The 18,515-nt window shown below is 39.8% G+C and overlaps 1 protein-coding gene across 1 annotated transcript in view; it reads left to right on the top strand.

Annotated features, from left to right (window-relative positions):
* MUSK (muscle associated receptor tyrosine kinase) overlaps positions 1 to 18,515 on the top strand; it is a 92,803-nt gene that overhangs the window by 9,296 nt on the left and 64,992 nt on the right. The window contains exons 2-5 of the mRNA XM_047830383.1: positions 1,352 to 1,478; positions 6,394 to 6,545; positions 11,375 to 11,502; positions 12,764 to 12,905. Of these exons, the coding sequence (XP_047686339.1) occupies positions 1,352 to 1,478; positions 6,394 to 6,545; positions 11,375 to 11,502; positions 12,764 to 12,905 (549 nt within the window). The remainder of the gene's footprint in view (positions 1 to 1,351; positions 1,479 to 6,393; positions 6,546 to 11,374; positions 11,503 to 12,763; positions 12,906 to 18,515) is intronic.

Below are 18,515 nucleotides of genomic sequence, written 5' to 3'. Positions count from 1 at the left end.
AGCAGAACATTTTCATTATACCTCAAAGAAATCCTGTGTCCTTTAGCCATCTCTTACCCCCTAATCCCTCCATCTTGCTCCCCTGATCTTAGGCAATCACTAATGTATTTTCTGACTGTAGATTTGCCCATCTGGACATTTCATATAGGTGGAATCATGCAATATGTTGTCCTTCTGACTGGTTTCTTTCACCTAGCTTATTGTTTCCGAGGTTCATTCATGTTGTGGCATATATCAATACTTCATTCCTCTCTATTGTCAAATAATATTCCATCGTATGGATATACCAATTTTGTTTATCTGTTAATCTGTTGGTAGACACCTGGGCTCCTTTCACCTTTTGGCTATTGTAAATAACGCTACTATGGACAAATATCTACAAATATCTGAGTCCCTACTTTCTATACTTTTGGGTATATACCCAAAAGTGGAAACACTGGACCATATGGTAATTCTATGTTTAATTTTTTGAGGAACCACATACTGTTTTCCACAGAAGCTGCGCCATTTTACATTCCCACCAGTAATGCACAAAGGTGCATCTACCCACCTGCTTGCCAAGAGGTGTTGTTATCTTTCTTTTTGATTAGAGCCATTCTGGTCGATATGAAGTGGTATCTAATTGTGGTTTTGATTTGCATTTCCTTAATGGCTAATGATATTGAACATCATCTCATGTGCTGTGTCTCCAACACAAATGAAATTTGTACAAATTCTTTGGAGAAATGTCTATTCAGATCTTTGCCCAGTTTTTTCAGTTGGGCTTTTTGTCATTTTATTTACTCTTTTTCTATTCCATTCACATGCAGATCTGATTTTTTATAAATTGGACGAAGCTTAAGCTTGTAAAATCTCTTCTTTGCAGGAGCCCCCATCTAAGACCCTCAGTGGACTCTACCAATGTGTTAATATGAACATATATTATTATGAAATTTAGAAAAAATTGTTTTTAAACAACTGTTAAGATCTCTCTCTCCATTCTGACTTCTCTTCCCTTCAAGCTGATCCGTGTTGGGTGGCCACGGATATTTTGTATTTATAATTTTCTTTTTTTTCCTCAATGTGTGTACTCAAATTATATAACTTTGGGCTTCATAAAAGCTGGATCTGCCCCACTTATATAAAATAAATTCTAAGTCCTACTCTCCTGAGAGCCTTCTCTTTTGATTCTCAAACGTCTATTTCGGAAGTAGAAACAAAATTCTCTACATACCATCTTCCTTCCTTTTGACAAGTTTCTGCTATGGGGAAATATAATTCTCATTCAGTAGGTGACGGCCTCTGACTGCTCACAGAGGGCTAGTAAACAGCATTCTAGAATGTTCTTATCTGATTTCTCCTCTCCTTGTAGCTCCTGTCATCACTACTCCGCTGGAAACAGTGGATGCCTTAGTTGAAGAAGTGGCTACATTTATGTGTGCAGTGGAATCCTATCCCCAGCCTGAAATTTCCTGGACCAGAAATAAAATTCTCATTAAGTAAGTATTCTGCCTTTTTCTGGTAAGGCTGCCCATGGCTGCCTTGCAATTTAACTGTCATCAATGTAATCACAGCTCTTGGTAGGACAAAAGCTTACCTTCTAAAATATGTAAAATGCAAATTTCCTCATTTTATAATTGTAAGATCTGCAAGTCAGTGAGGTAAAGAGAATTGCCTAAAGCCAAACACTGATTTAATTGACCTGGGGATGTCAGGGCTATTTCATGGACTCCAGGTTAGGACCCAGAGGAAGTTTCAAGTAATTAAGACACACGATGATATCCTAAGGCCGGGGGTACAGGACACATGTTCCAGGACATGCTGGGGAATTAATAGGGATCAGACTCATCTCTACTTCTATTCCAATAAAGTAAAATATGTTGTCCAAGAACCTGACCTCTTGGTCACCAGAACTTTTTCTTTTGAAAGTCAGAAGGGTTTCCTAATATATAATGAGGCAGCCTCTTAAACAGACAAAAATTCCCATTTGACATGAAAGGGTCGTGCTATCTTTTCCTCATTTGCAATAGCTATCTGATCAAAAATACTCCAAAAAAAATCTGTAACAAAGGGAACCACTGGCTTCTCAGCAGGCAATATAGCTTGCAGTAGGACCAGAATTCTTGAGCTGGTATCTACACACTCGGGTCCATGAACCTGCATGAGGAAAACTTTATGTCTTTATTTGCACTAAACTCTAATGAAATTTAGTGTTTCCTTCAATTATACATGTTGTAATATGGGAAATTACCCTGTGCTGTGGTCACCCTCAGGTTGTCTACCTGGAAAACTATTACAGAAGTCCTGGAATAGGAAGGCTGAAAATAAGATGCTTGAAATACAGTTTATTAAATCCATTTGAAATCTCTAGAGAGAACAAGGGAAAAGAAATGGGATAAGTCAATGTACTCAGGAATCTTGGTTCACTCAATGTTTATACGGCCAGTTACTCTTGTGCCTCAGACTTCCCCACTGTCATGCTCTTACAAGGACCAGAGTAAAGTCTGAGCCCACAGGTGGAAGGCACCAAAGCTACGGACATATACTTGCTCTGTTGGAGAAACAGAAGGACAAGCGCACCTGGCCATGACGATAGCTTGCCAATTAGCCTGCTGAACAGCCATGGATTTTATCTGTGTTCCTTGGGGAGAGTGCACGGGACCATAAAGGGACCACGTTGTATGTCACCAACAGGTGGTTGATTTAGGGGTGACAGAGCCGTCAGGCTAGAGATGGCACGATTATAAGCTTGTCTTTCCATCCCTTTCTACTCTAAGTGATACTCTTCTTTATTCCACCATATTTTCTATTTATTCCATCAATCTTTGGCAGGTTGCTATTTCACTTATGGCCTATATTCAGCACATCTCACCAGCTCTAGCTATGTTCCACAAGTGACTCTCTTCCTCAATGGCTCCATTTAACACGAGTCATTGTGCTAATATCTCACACACTAGTAGCTTTACAATTTATATGCTCAACATTTTCATGAGTTTTGTCTATTATTTATGTCTTTATCTTCATAATAAAATTAAATGTTTTTAAATAATACAGAAAAACCTCACTGTCAATATGCATCATGAATAACAGTGGTCATAAAAGCACCTGTGAAGGCAACACAGAAGTTACAGAGTTTTGTATTACATTACAGTTGTTGCTTATATCTTGGCATATGATTCATGCACTTCCCTACTTTGAAATTATAATAGTTGTTAGACAGGCAACATTCAATAGTCAAAGGTCAATGATCAAAGATTATTCTCTCCACTACGGCCCTCTACCATGCCTGGGAAGGAAGTGCGATGCCTGTATCATTAAATAGCTTTGAAAAAGACAGCCTTACAATCCTCTCAGATGTTTCTTTCTCAATATTATAAGGAGATGAAGAAATGGACAATGGAAGAGTTTTTTTAATTACACAAAGAAAATCAACATTATAAGAATGCTATGAATAAAGTCACTTAATAAATTGGAATCTTCCCTTTATTATAAGGCAAAAATGTTACAAATAAATAAGAAATAAATGGAGTTATAGGTTTGAATGGTTAGCTGTTAGTCAAAGGATCTGTGAAATAAGAAGAAATTACATTTTGAAAATATATTTGTGTGCCCTTTTAGGAATAATGAATAGCTTTACCAAAGAAACCTGACAAGCACTACTTTGCCAGGTGATAAAGGTCAATATTGATAGTGAGAAATCATATTGATAGCATGCACCCTTGTTTTTTATGGGATGAAATGGCCCTCTACTTTTGTGATCTTCCTCTCCCAAAGCCACAAACCAAATTTTATCATAATAAAAATATAAGGCAAACTCCAGTAGAGGGGCATCCTACAAAATACTTTACACGTACTCCTCAAAACTGTCAAGGTCATCAAAAACCAAGGAAAGTCTTAGAAACTGTGACAGCCAAAAGGAGCCTAAGGAGATATGACAAATAAATGTAATGTAGGGTCCTGGATGAGATCATGGAAGAGACAAAGACATTAGGTAACACTGAAACAAATCTGAATAAGCTAAGACTTATATAAACTAGTTAACAGTATCAATATTGGGTCATTATTCGTAACAAATGTACCAAACTAATCTGATTAACAACAGGAGACACTAGATGGAAAGAGGCATATGGAAAGTATCATCTTTTCAATTTTTATGTAAATCTAAAACTGTTCTAATTAATTCTATTTTATTATTATTTTTATTTTTTTTTATTTTTTTTAAATATGAAATTTATTGTCAAATTGGTTTCCATACAACACCCAGTGCTCCTCCCAACAGGTGCCTTCCTCAATGCCCATCACCCACGCTCCTCTCCCTCCCACCCCCCATCAAACCATAAGAGACTCTTAAAAACTGAGAATAATGAATTCTATTTTAAAAATTATAAAGACTTGGGGAGCCTGGGTGGCTCAGTCCGTTGAGCGGTCGACTTCAGCTCAGGTCATGATCTCACAGCTCGTGAGTTCGAGCCCCGCATCGGGCTCTGTGCTGACAGCTCGGAGCCCGCATCCTGCTTTGGATCTGTGTCTCCCTCTCTCTCTGTCCCTAACCTATTCGCATCCTGTCTTTGTCTCTCTCAAAAGTAAATAAACATTAAAAAAAAATTATAAAGACTTGAGCGTCCTCACCACCCACAAGCAATTTACTCAAATTAAGCAACATTGATGCAACAGCTTACAAATTTGGAAACTTTCTATTTCACAGAGTGGCTGGAATCTTGGTCCACAAGTATATCTGTGAAATATTCCAATGTACGTATTTTCCGACGAAAAACGTAGCAAAACAACATTATGTGACACTGAGTATCATGGCTTTCCACAATTATTTATTGTTATTTTGTGAACTACCCAGTGATTATACTATCCTCAGTCACAAGAGACCAAAATTTACTACAAGCTTTATTCCCTTTAGTATCAGGAAGTGATGGTGGGCACCTGTAGAGATTAGAACATCAAGAAACCACTTCCTTTTCCACTGTTTGTTTGCATTTTAGTTTCCTATTTCTACTATAAGAAGGTGTCACAAACTTAGTGGCTTACAACCATATAGGTTGATTATCTTATAGTTCTGGGAGTCATAAGTCTGAAATCAGTCTCTCAAGGTGAAAAGCAAGGGTTGACAGGGCTGCATTCTTTCTAGTGGCACCGGAGAAGAATCTGATTTCCCACCTTCCCCCAGCCTCAAGAAGGCTACCTGCCTTCCTTGTCTCCTTCCTCCACTTTCAAAGCCAGCAATCACAGCCCTCTGGCCTCTGCCTCAACTGTCACATCTCCTATCATCCTTCAGCTTCCCGCTACCATCTTTTAAGGACTACTGTGATTGCACTGGGCCCATCTGGATAAGCCATGATACTCTATTTTAAGATCCTTGACATCTGCAACATCTCTTTTGTCATGTAAGGTAACATATTCACAGGTTCAGGGGATTAAGACCTGGACTGAGGTGGGGGGGGGGGGCATTTTTCTGCCTCATGTATACATTTTGCATAAGGAATCTTTATTTGGTCATAAAACCCCACTTTTATGTTGATGCTTCCGCTCAAATTTTTGTTTCCCTAATTCCTTTCTTGACAAAAGCATGTAATTTAATGAGATAATATATGTAACATATACACTCACAGTTTGAAGCTGTTTTGCTTCCTTTTATATTCCAAGGAAGTAGAACTGTACTTGGCACTTGTTAGGCATTCGACAAATACTTAATAAATGAATACTCAGCTAATTGTTAGTTACTCCTATAAGAATTTATCTCTTCCCACTGGTAACATTTATGTACGTGTGTTTGTTCTCTAGCTGTTTGTTACATTCTAGCAATTGTGGAGAGAAGACTCATATACCTTGGTAGTAATATACTTTCCTGAATAAAGTAAATTTTATGTTTGGTCTCATCAACAGACATCACCTTTTGAAGGCACTTTTTTTTTCTTAAATTTTGAGAGAGGTAGAGAGGGAGAGAGAATGAGCATGGGAGGGGTAGAGAGAGAGGAAGAGAGAATGAGCATGGAGGGTGGGGCGGGGAGAGACAGAGACAGAGAATCCCAAGCAGGCTCCATGCTCTGTGCTGAGCCTGTCGTGGGGCTTGATCTCACAGTCATGAGATCATGACCTGAGCCAAAGTCAAGAGTCGGATGAGCCACCCAGGTGCCCCGGAAAGCATTTTTGAAGGACTCAGGTGCTTTGATCATTAGAGCATAGGACCAATCTATTGGAGCACAGCATTCTAATTTTAGAATGTAATGCTAGCTTTATATTACCAAAAAAGGTGATTCTATTATTCAGAACCCATCCAAGTTTCCTTTTGCTTTTAACCTGCTTATTCCATTGACAAGTCATCTACTGATCAGTTAATCACAGCCTGAAAAAAAAAAGTCACACAGGAGGTCCTAACCTGCCATTTCTGTCTGCGACCTGCAGGCTCTTTGACACCCGGTACAGCATTCGCGAGAACGGGCAGCTCCTCACCATCCTGAGCGTGGAAGACAGCGACGATGGCGTCTACTGCTGCACGGCCAAGAACGGCGTGGGGGGTGCTGCGGAGAGCTGCGGGGCTCTGCAAGTGAAGATGAGTGAGTGGGAGAGAGCCTCCGCTCTTGATGTTAAAGCTGACTCGGTACACTCCGAAGCAGGCACTAAACAGTCTCCAGCACAGCTTGGAGGCTTGGCAGTCAGCCAAGCTCAAGTTCAAATCACACCCCTGAGGCAGTGAATTCTAGACCATGTATTCCTATCCTCAACTACAGGCAAGCCCCTCAGTTCTCTAGGCTCTCCTGTTTCCTTGCCTGGACACAGCTCCCTATTTGCTCCACCTTGACTCCTTCCACCAGGGAACTTCCATCTAAAATCTTCTGCCTGCTCCCTTGAACCGGTTCCGTTACAACCAGACACGCTTTTTATCTCTAACTTCTTTGCAGACACTTCTACCCTTTTGCCTTATTTCAAACTTGATTTTCTTGGGTGACTTTTCAAACTTGAGTGGCCTTTCTGCTTCACTGGAGGCTACTTTTTCACCACCTTTCCTGTCTACAAGGCTAGCAAGGACTCGCGGTCAATCTCCTAGCTCTCATTGCTGCTTTTAAGCCATTACCTTTATATTGCTGTGCAAAATCTTCTCATGAGGGCATGTGCCATTCTGACCATTCTCTCCTGTAACTCTATTCAAGTCACCTACTCATTTCCAGGTACTCCCCCTCACCCCCCACCCTGCCCAATATCTACCAAAGACTTTGATTCCTATCTATCATATCTTTCGGTCTATCCATCCCTACTCCTGCCACCATCCTAAGGGATTTTTTAACAAGCCATGAAACAGCCTCTGGCCACTTTGTCCTTACAACTCCTGACCTCCACAAGTCCAGTGATATTTGCCTTAACGTCTTATCAACCTATCCCATCAATGACCTTGTCACCCCCAGGAAATGGTGCGTATTTAAAATCTTAAGCTCCAGTATACCATACTCAGAACACGGACACTTCTATTCCCAGCGCTGTCCCAAGAAGAAAACACTTTCCCACACTCATGATGTGCCTCCATCTGTCTCTTTCTCCGCTAAGAACCAGAGTCAGGCTCTCTCCCTCCCCTACTCCCTCTGCAGAGCCATCACCGCATGTTCACATTCTCCTCCTTTCTCCCTTCCACCGACCCCAGTGGGGACTTACTCAGTTCTCTCTTCTTTTAGTCTTCTCTTGCACCTGATGGTGTATCTTTAAGCACTCTTAGCACCCTCAGATCTCATGACCTCCTGTGCTGGAAGCACTAGCTGCTTGCAAATCATCTACCCTGTAATAATGTAACTTTTATTTTCTTCTCTCTGACATCATGCTGCTGAGGGCAAAAATCACAAAACAGCCATACTGGCACATACGAATCAGCAGGGTCCAGTTCCACTCAGAAACTTTACTGCAAGTTTTGCGGTGATTCCTGATTAGCATCACTATTTCTCATATCTTCTTTCTACTGTGTTGTCATTGTTTTGTTGAGTTCGCTGCTTCTTTTCAAAGTGTGAGCATGTGATCATATATAATCTGAGCATATGTTTTCTGAATCTTTGAATCGCTGAAAGTCTCTGCCTTTGCTCCGGGATAAAAACTTGTCCAGGTACAGACAAGAATTTAAAAAGGCTTTTCCCTCAGCTTTTATTAAACAATTATTCACTATCATATGACACGCTATGCTGCAGCTGAGAAAGCTTTTTCTTATTCCTAAAGGTAAATCTAATGTTTATCTCTCTTAAAAATATTACTATTTTCTCTTTATTTCTAGAATTCATAAGATTTTCACATTCATAGGAATATGTTAAATGTATTCTCTTACTATTCCTACTGAGTTTTAGGTAGGCCTTCTGAATCCAAAAAAATAAGGATTTGTTGTTTTTTTTTCAAAATGAGGTATATATTTTAATTTTTCTTCCTCTTTATCTCATTCTTAAATTTTTATTTTTTATTTATTTATTTATTTTTAATGTTTATTTATTTTTGAGAGAAACAGAGACAGAATGTGAGTGGGTTAGGGGCAGAGAGAGAGGGAGACACAGAATCTGAAACAGGCTCCAGGCTCTGAGCTGTCAGCACAGAGCCGGACACGGGGCTCGAACTCACAAGCTGTGAGATCATGACCTGAGCCGAAGTCGGACGCTCAACCAACTGAGCCACCCAGGTGCCCCTTAAATTTTTAATTAGTACATATTAGATCTCTTTTTTCTTTCCATTTTTCATGACCCCATTTTTTTCTCCTCATACTTTCTACATATCTATCTTGATATTCTACCTTATTGGAGACTTATTTTAACTTTTCCTTCTATATCATGAACTCCGTCTTCAATATGACCATTCTACTATTCTACACTTACACTGAGTACTTTTGATCTTAAAAACCCATGTTTTTAATTTCTAGGAATTATTTTTCTGCTCCTTTTTTTCCTCATAGCAAACTCTACGTGTTACATGATGCAGTATTTGTTCCTCTCTGTAAGGATAACACTAATGCATTTAAAGAAAAAATTCCTCTTTTCCTGGGGAGCCTGGGTGGCTCAGTTGGTTAAGCATCTAACTTGGGTTCAAGTCATGTTCTCACGGTTTGTGAGTTCAAGTCCCACATCAGGTGATCATGAGCCCCGCATCAGGTGAGCTCAAACCCTTTCTTACCATTGGGTAAGCCCAGCTTTTCTCTCTCTCTCTCTCTCTCTCCCTCAAAAAATTCTGTCTTCTTTTCCTTACTTTATTTCTGTTTTCTTCATAAGTTTTTATTTTCTTTCAGTTCTTTGCTTCTATGTTCATGTTTTTTTTTTTTTCTCAAACCTCTATTAATCTTTTATGTTTGGTCAGACTTACAAATGAAATCCTAGATTCATCAGAATAGGAATGTAGTAGGGCTAGTGGGACATTGTGGGGAAGCTGGTCTGGGGGTTCTTCTGTAAGTGGGTAGGGATGTGCCCATAAGAAGGCATTCCTTACTTGAGGAAATCAAGTGAGGAAACTGGAATGTTCTCCTTTGCAACATAATGAAGGCTTGATTCTAAAGACAGAGCACATTGAAGTATTTCATTGCTACCTTTCCTTTGAGAGTTTCTCATATTCTCTCTGGCACTAAATGTTCTTTACTTTGGTTCTATCCCAAATCTCCTCTTTTTTTCTTCTTTAGGAAAGCTCACCCAGTCATGTGGGTATACGGTGGTGTGGCCATCCCAGGTGCTACCGTTTTAGAATGCTCCCACACCACTTGGTACAGAGCTTCTTCCTGAGATGCCTAAGACCCCCAGTCCTATCACTCCTCCAGCTATCCAAGGATCACTCCCAGGAGCTCCCTCTCCCAAATTCCTTGTCACCCATCAGAAAATGGTTCCATGCTGGCACAGCATGAAGTTCCAGCATCCCACTTTAGCCAGATGACCAGCTCATATTAGTCAGTGCTCACGGTTTCACCTGCAGAGTGTTCCCTTACAGTGGGGAATCCATGACTCAACATCAGTGCTCACCCCATTCCCAGTGCACTTTATGTTCAACTTCCCAAAAGGGTTCTTCTCACTTCTCACCCAACAGATGACCAAGATATCTATTTCACTGAGAAGATAGGAGTTAACTGCTTTAAACAGAGGTTATCTGCTTAAGACATTTGCCATAGGGATCTTCAAGGAAACCAGTGGAAGGAATGGAAAACACTCTCTTTGACTATGTCATAGGAATATCAACTTTTAAGCTAAGCTTTTGCCAGCAGCTGTGTGACAACCCCACTCACAATTGAGGTGCCTCACCATCATCTAAATGTAGGGGTTCACTGTTGTTGATTAGGAGAGTTGTGTGCTTTAAATAGCAGGCAAAGTGACAACGTTGATATTTTCCATTAACACGCTTAAAGCCTGTCTTGTATTTTGTTTGTCACAATGCAAGATCATACCAATTCGAAATGGCACTAAATGCCTAGATTAGACATCAGTAGACCATGAAGTCTTTGCAAATATCACTTCCAACTCCCATCAACCCCCACACGCACAATTAAAGTAGAAGGAAAAAAGTCCTTATTCCATGCTCTTCTGTCAAAGTAGCACACTGATTACAGCACATGACCTAAAAGAAATAGAATGCATCCATTTCTCAGTAGTCTCTCCTGCAAAGACAGTCCTCTGTTTTATAACTGTAACACGAGACTAGTAAGGAAATAAATGTGGTTTTCATTCTATATGAATCCTTCAAGTAGTAAAAGAACAGGCATCCTGATTTTGTAAATTCTTCTACACATTAGATTTAATAACTTCTGAAATCTTACTACTGGAGAATAAACAGAGGCTGGCATAATCTATTCTGAAAGAATTGATTTAAGAGTCTTTCACAGCACAGTAACTTACAAAAGTTTGCCTTGCAGACTACAGTTACCCTAAATTCTATGACAGAATTTCTCCAATTACTAACATAAATGACATCTGCTTTACTTTCTAGAGGATAAATGTAACTAATTTTTAATCACGAAATTTAAAGGTCAAAGTAAGATGAAACTAAAGGGAAAGTAGGTCATAACTGAGAATGACATGAAAAATAGATCAAAAATGTCTCTTCAAATGTTTCCATGTCTGTTGGTATGAATTAAATAATGTTGAATTGTTATGGTGACAGTATATTTAGTCAACTTTTTATTAACTATCTTTTAAAGTGAAGAATACTATGACCTCAAACTCCTAATATGTTTCATGAGTTTGTGTTTTGCAAATAAGATATTAATAAAACAGACATAACCTAAACTTTGAAAAATGATTTCTGTCGATACCCACTAAAAACCCCTCAGCATTTGATAAATTCTATAATGTAATCAATTATTCTTAGAGTGGATATTAAAAACTAAATAGAAAAGAGAAAGCTTAATGCAGCCATATTGCATTTTTAATTTTGAATTTTTATTTCCCTTTAGAACCGAAAATAACTCGTCCTCCCATAAATGTAAAAATCATAGAAGGACTAAAAGCAGTTCTACCATGTACTACAATGGGCAATCCCAAACCATCAGTGTCATGGATTAAGGGGGACGGTGCTCTCAGGGTAAGTCCTTATTACGAAAACGTGTCTATACAACATATTTTCAAGTAGGGCAATTTTTTGCAAACTCAGTTACGTGAGTCCAAATTTCTAGTATAAAATTTCCCCTTTGATAACATTTCAACCACACGTAAATATCCCTGTTCCCATACACACAAACTATAAGGCGTTCCAGTTGGGGGTGGCTAGGGGAAAAAAGAGACGGGAACCAACAGTTCTTTTGAGGGATGAAAAAGGAGGCCAAGCAAAAGCAACGGGAGTGGGTTTTGTTGGCTGGTGGGGTGGTTGGCTCACGCAGGTTTTAACATTGAATCTTTGAGACACAGGTGACAAAAAAGGTGAAACTAAAATCCAGGTTTTAGACCCGACAAACAGCTTCTGGGAGGAGAGAGAGAAAGGAGGTTTGGAAGAATGGACGGGAGAACCTCCGGAGTGGAGTTAGAACAGCAACACTCAAGACCAGTGAACTAACACCCTGACAAATTCCTCGGTCACAGAGCAGTCAGATTAAAAACCTAGTGCTTACATGCTTGTTTTGCACTGCTTTGGAATCTCATACCTACATTTACTGGGAAATCATGACACTGTGTCATTACTGTCACCTACTAACTGTGAACGCAGTGAGGTTTTTCATCCTACTCTGCTCAGAATATGCCACACAGAATACACAGGTGTTGACATGCGTCAATCAACAGGAATGAAGTATAAAATCAGTTAGCTTCGTTTCACTTAACGTAAGACAAATAACATGAAACTGTTTAAGGTAGCCTAGGTAATTTTCTGACTTTCCTTTTCTTATAAATATCAGTGGGTTTCCTACAATAAAAAAGTAGGAATATTCGTATGAGACTGAATTTAGAGTCCCCAAAGGTAAATGTGGTATTTTAACTTCCAAGACCATCTTTTTTTCATTATTTGTAGAATTTCCCAACTTTCAAAAAACGTATATTTTCCTAAAGATACCACATAGAGTGTTTTGAATCAAAGAGACTTGGGTGTAACTTTTAAGAAATCAAGTAAGCCTACTGTCCTCATATGATGAAAGACAGTGAAAATAAACTATATATTATAGAACCATTGTTAAGCTTCGCTTAGGTAATCTTATACTGTCTCATTTAATACAGTATGTTATACAAAATAAATGCCAAATGTTCAAATGATGCTTTTGATGCTAGCAGCGATGATAATGACCTGATGAAATAAGGCACATGTATCCTTGATAAAGCCATGGATGTTTTAAAATTCATGTCCCTATCCCTGGCAGGAGAATTCCCGCATTGCAGTTCTTGAATCTGGGAGTTTAAGGATTCATAATGTGCAAAAGGAAGATGCAGGACATTATCGGTGTGTGGCAAAAAACAGCCTCGGGACGGCATATTCCAAATTGGTGAAGCTGGAAGTTGAGGGTAAGGAGTTGCATTCCTTCCCATTCTGGTGCTGTTCGAGGGACCCGCCCATTCTACTCTGATGGCTGGACTGTTAGCTTGCAAAGGCAGAGATGTGGCTAGACCAGTCCCCTCCACTGTTCCTCATCCGACACCATAAGTTCAAAACTATGGAAAGAAAAAACTGAAAAGAGAATGAAGTGTTCACCAGTATAATAGGTCATATCCCATCTACTGCCCACAGTCACTGGTAATTTTTAACAAAACCAGACTAAATTCACTAAGATACTAAAACAGTAGAACACCAGTTCAGAACTTCGGTCTGGCTTGGACAATTCTCCCTTGCTTATGAATTTGAAAAGCCTCCCTTTATCTCTTTCAGCCCAGAGACATGACTTTTTAAAACATCAAAAGAAAATAAGTAACTTCAGATTGTATTCTATCACAAACGGTTGAAAAAGAATACAATACCGACTCCAAATGTCTGACTAAAAATGTTCCTAGCCCTATGAAGTTCCCTTGTCAAACTAGTTTCAACGTTTTAAAATGTTCTTTTAAAGTCAACCAATGCAGCAGCTGGTTGGCAAGATCTTCACTGAGAAATCATAATGCAGATAGGGCTCGGTGATCTACCCACTAAAACTGCATCACATTTTGCCTACAAATAGAAACTACCAGCATGCCTGTGCTAGGTAGACAAAACAAATACAAAACTCTCCCCAGCTCCTCCGGGTCTGTGCTACAGAACCCCTCCTATTTTCTCATCTGTAAAGTGGGGTTGTTAGGAGTTGTCAGTGAGATAAGGTGTTGACGGTATCTAGCAGAGTGCCTGGCCTTTTGTAAACACTCAGTGAATGTTGACTGCAAGAATCATCACCTATTTTTCTGCTTTTCTCTAATGTGATTGATAAAGTGTTTGGACTGCCACACACTAGCCCAAATTATAGCTCAATGGGGAGAGACTCTGAGAGCTCCCCATGGCTTACTTTGATTTCTTCCTACTCATTTAAGCTCACGTCTCTTCCTTCTCCATCATACACTTTTCTATTAGCTTTTAGACTATTTTTATTTCCTAGCTAGGCCATTCTCTCACAGCATTAATAATCTTATTTCCCACATTTGCTTCCAGTTGAGGTGACATGTTTATTATGTCATTGCATCAATTGCTCATAGAATTTCTATTAACTTCTCATTGAAAAGAATGAGGATGGGGGCGCCTGGGTGGCGCAGTCGGTTAAGCGTCCAACTTCAGCCAGGTCACGATCTCGCGGTCCGCGAGTTCGAGCCCCGCGTCGGGCTCTGGGCTGATGGCTCAGAGCCTGGAGCCTGTTTCCGATTCTGTGTCTCCCTCTCTCTCTGCCCCTCCCCCGTTCATGCTCTGTCTCTCTCTGTCCCAAAAATTAAAAAAAAAAAAAACGTTGAAAAGAATGAGGATGATAGGAATAGTGACTGTCAGACGTAAAAAAGACGTATTCTCGGCATAGTTGCTATAATTTAGTGTCTTCTGCATTAGCAATGGTATTTAAAGCTCAGTATGCTATAACCAGTTGATGTGACTTATTCAGTGAAAAATAAGCATACCTACATTCAGACACATTGACTATCTGCCTGGATTCAGTATTTCCTTGAACTGTATGTGGAATGATACAGAATGAATGTTATCCATTTGTATATAATATCATAAAGATTTTCCTCTTTAAGACATTAAATATAAGCCCTTTGTATTATAACATAGAATTCTGATAGTTTAGGTCCCTGTCTTCATAGATATTGAAATTGTTTGCTTTAGCAGTGACCTAGGGAAAATTAACACAATCACAATTAGTTGGAGTCCGTTACACAGTTTGGCCTTGCCTTGTCACTTAATTTTGCATCACACCTATCAGTAAAACTAAATACTATCTTCTTTCTTCTTAACATTTAAGTGGTCATGCTCGTCGCCTTAACAGTTAATAGACAGAGAGGTTTCTATTAAACTTGCTAGTATTGAGAGCTCATGATATCATTTAAAGTCACTCTAACAGTAAGATGATCGTTTTAGCACATATCTATTTTTATTCCATTTGAGTCCCTATTAAAGCAGCTAATATATGTGAAAATTCGTGGCATGCATAGCACGGTTGCTGGTACATAATAAGCATTCAATAAATGGCATCAATTATAATTATTACTATTAGAACATAAAAATTGTAACAAATCTGTGTAGCTTCTCTTGAAGCTCGAAAGGTTGGCTTCCACTTCAAGAAACAGTTCAGGCATTTCCACAAGATATAATGCAGACGTGATCTATTTAAAGGAAAGGCCAATTTAACCTACAATTCAGAACAGGTGAAAAACCAACTGAAACGCAACTGGCCCAACCCCAAAAGTGTCTGTAAATGCCTACTAACTAGGCAATAGTAGAATTGAAGATAAAGCCAGGCCATAGCCGGTGAGGCAGATGAACATTCATTATGTACTGTGTCAGTACCTCTGAAAATTCGCTCGACCATATTAAAATGAGAAGTCCACGATGTCACTCGATGCTGCCAGCTTCTAATGAGGAGCATACCAATTATGGGCTTGGCGGAGCATGCTCACTAAATCTTAGCTGCCATAACAAACATCAAACACCCTTCAACCCAAAAGTAAAGCTCCCTTTCCAGATTGCCATTCTCAGTCTGCTGGATGTCTGGGATGGCAACATGAAGAAATCCCACATTTCTGTCCTATCTTAAAAGGTTCAAACAGTGACATACAAATTTACTAATGAAACCATCTCACTCATGCACAGCCGAACATGGACGTCTTTCCAAAAGGTGAGCAACGGGAAGGCTAACATCTTATCTTTTTTTATTTTTATTTTTTAAATGTTTATTTATTTTTGAGACAGGGAGAGACAGAGCATGAACAGGGGAGGGGCAGAGAGAGAGGGAGACACAGAATCAGAAGGAGGCTCCAGGCTCTGAGCCATCAGCCCAGAGCCCGACGCGGGGCTCGAACTCACAGACTGCGAGATCGTGACCTGAGGTGAAGTCGGACGCTCAACCGACTGAGCCACCCAGGCGTCCCGGGGAAGGCTAACATTTTAAAATGCTAGATGCTTACGTGGATCGCTTTATTTAATCCTCACTAACAGTCGGTGAGGAAGGTCCTATCATTGTGCCATTCTAAGAAACCGAGAAAAAGAGAGGACAACTAACTCACAGACGTGTCTAAGAGATTGATTAATGCTGAATACCGTCTGTTCTATCAGAGAACAGATAACCACATGTGACGTTGCCAAGAGCAGAGTCAGAACAGGGGCGAGAGAAAAAGCCAAAATTCTGTAAATGATGGAGAATGGGAACTGAAAAAAAGAGACAGTGGGGGTCAACAAATTTTTCAATGAACTTGGCAGAGAAAAGAGAAAAGGCAAAAAGGTGAGCGGGAATAGAGGTATATATGGTTTACAGGTAATGTTGCTTGGCAAGATTTCTCTTTAAAATTTTTTTTAATGTTTACTTATTTTTGAGAGACAGAGAGAGAGACAGACCACAAGTGGGGAAGGAGCAGAGAGAGAGGGAGACACAGAATCTGAATTGCGCTCGAGCCTCTGAGCTGTGAGCACAGAGCTCGATGCGGGGCTCGAACTCACGGACCGCGAGATCATGACCTGAGCCAAAGTTGGCGCTTAACCAACTGAGCCACCCAGGCGCCCCACAAGCTTTCTTTTTTAAAAAGATTAAAATATTAAAAAAATACTGAAAATGTTAAAATATGGATGAGAAGAGCCTCCAAGAAAAGGACATTTGAACATAAAGGAGAGAGGGGGAATATTCAAGGGAATGTGGTGCTTGAGAAGGCAAAAACGGCACATTCAGGGGACAAGTAGAGTGATAAACTGTAGACAGAGGGTGACCACTTGTCCCAGTTTGCCCAGGACAGTTCTGGTTCACACCTGTTGTCCTGGCATAATTATTAATAGAGTCCTCCTTTTACTTTCAAAAGTATCCAGGCTTCAATAATAAATTATATGATCACCACACTTAGGAAGAAGGAACTTCCTTCCTTGTAATAGGAAGGAGAAAGGGGTGTATTCCAGTATAAACGAGTTAATGAGTTTGGTGGATGGAATATGAGAAAGCTCTGTTGGTTTCTATTTCCTGTAGGAAGTAGAAAGTAAGTTTATCTTCTGAAAATACTTCTGTAAAGGGGGGTGGAGGGCTGAGGAGAGTGGAAAGATTTTAAAATAGCTGTGGGGTATGAGAGAGATGACTCACAAGGGGAACTAGGACTCCTAGGTAACATGAAAGTTTTAGCAAAGAATGGGACTGTGAATGTGGAGTGGCAGAAAAAGCAGAAGTTCAGAAAAAGGAGAATGGCACATCCAAAGGCAGGATACCACTGTGGAGTTTGCCAGGGAGGACAATAGGGCAAAGGATTTGGGAATTATTGCAAGAGAATGGTTACAGCAACGAATTATCTTTATGTACCAAAAATACAAATCTAGCATTAGACACTTACAGCGCCAGCAATATGACAGACAGGATAACATAAACATCTTCCTACTATGAACACCCAGAAATGCTGGGTTAGTCATACAATCCACAAGAATAAAATTAAATGTCCAAAGGCCAGGAATGAATAGGAATAGAAAAAACACAGCATTAAGCTCATGAGCTGGTTCTGCATCGTCCTGGAGGTAATGACACAGGTGCCCATATCTATAACTTAGAATATTGATTTTAAGACTCTTAAAGGAACAGGAGACAAGGTCTTGGGCCCCTGGAAAGTGGAGGTTAGCACTGGGAACCTTCTATAAAGGTTAGAATCACACAAGTAAAAAGATGGATCAGAAAAATTCTATTTGATGACAGAAAGACAATGAAGAGGCTTGTCTGTCTCTGCACTGCAGGTGTGAGGGAGAAAACCACCACATTTTTTAAAAAACGTTTATTTATTTTTGAGACAGAGAGAGAGAGAGACAGAGCACAAGCAGGGGAGGAGCAGAGAGAGAGGGAGACACAGAATCCAAAGCAGGCTCCAGGCTCTGAGCTGCCAACACAGAGCCCGACGCAGGGCTCGAACTCACGGACCGTGAGATCATGACCTGAGCCAAAGTCGGCCACTCAACCAACTGAGCCACCCAGGGCCCCCAAACCACCACATTTTTAAATGAATCAATCTGTGTTCAGTGCTCAGGACTATATCTCACGTAGGTCTGATATTGAATTCATACTGCCAGCAGAGACTGGGGTTCCGCAGCTAGAGAAATTAACATAAAAATTGATTCCAGGCCAAAAAAAGTTAATAACCAAGAAGCTTAAAAAAATACCTGACCCAGGTTACATAGGATTTTCATAATAAAGCCATACTGAGGAGGAGTTCACAAGGCAAAATTATAGCACCCACTGAAAACAAACTGCCTTAAGTGATAGTCAGCAGATGTAATATACTAAGGGATCAAAACCCCAGGAAATTTAGCTAACACAATACAATAGAGACTCAAAATTAAATATGTTTAAACGAATTAAGACACAAAAGGAGAAAAAAGAACGAAAAAGACATTAGAAGAAAAAAAGCAGAATTAAACAATTTTAACAAATGAAAAAAAAGGATTATAACTAACATTCAGTGGATGAGTAACAGTATGCTAGAGATAAGGAGATA

The sequence above is a fragment of the Prionailurus viverrinus genome, chromosome D4 (genome assembly GCF_022837055.1).
Source record: "Prionailurus viverrinus isolate Anna chromosome D4, UM_Priviv_1.0, whole genome shotgun sequence".
NCBI classification, from domain to species: domain Eukaryota; kingdom Metazoa; phylum Chordata; class Mammalia; order Carnivora; family Felidae; genus Prionailurus; species Prionailurus viverrinus.
This window is presented reverse-complemented; position numbering and strand designations above follow the sequence as displayed.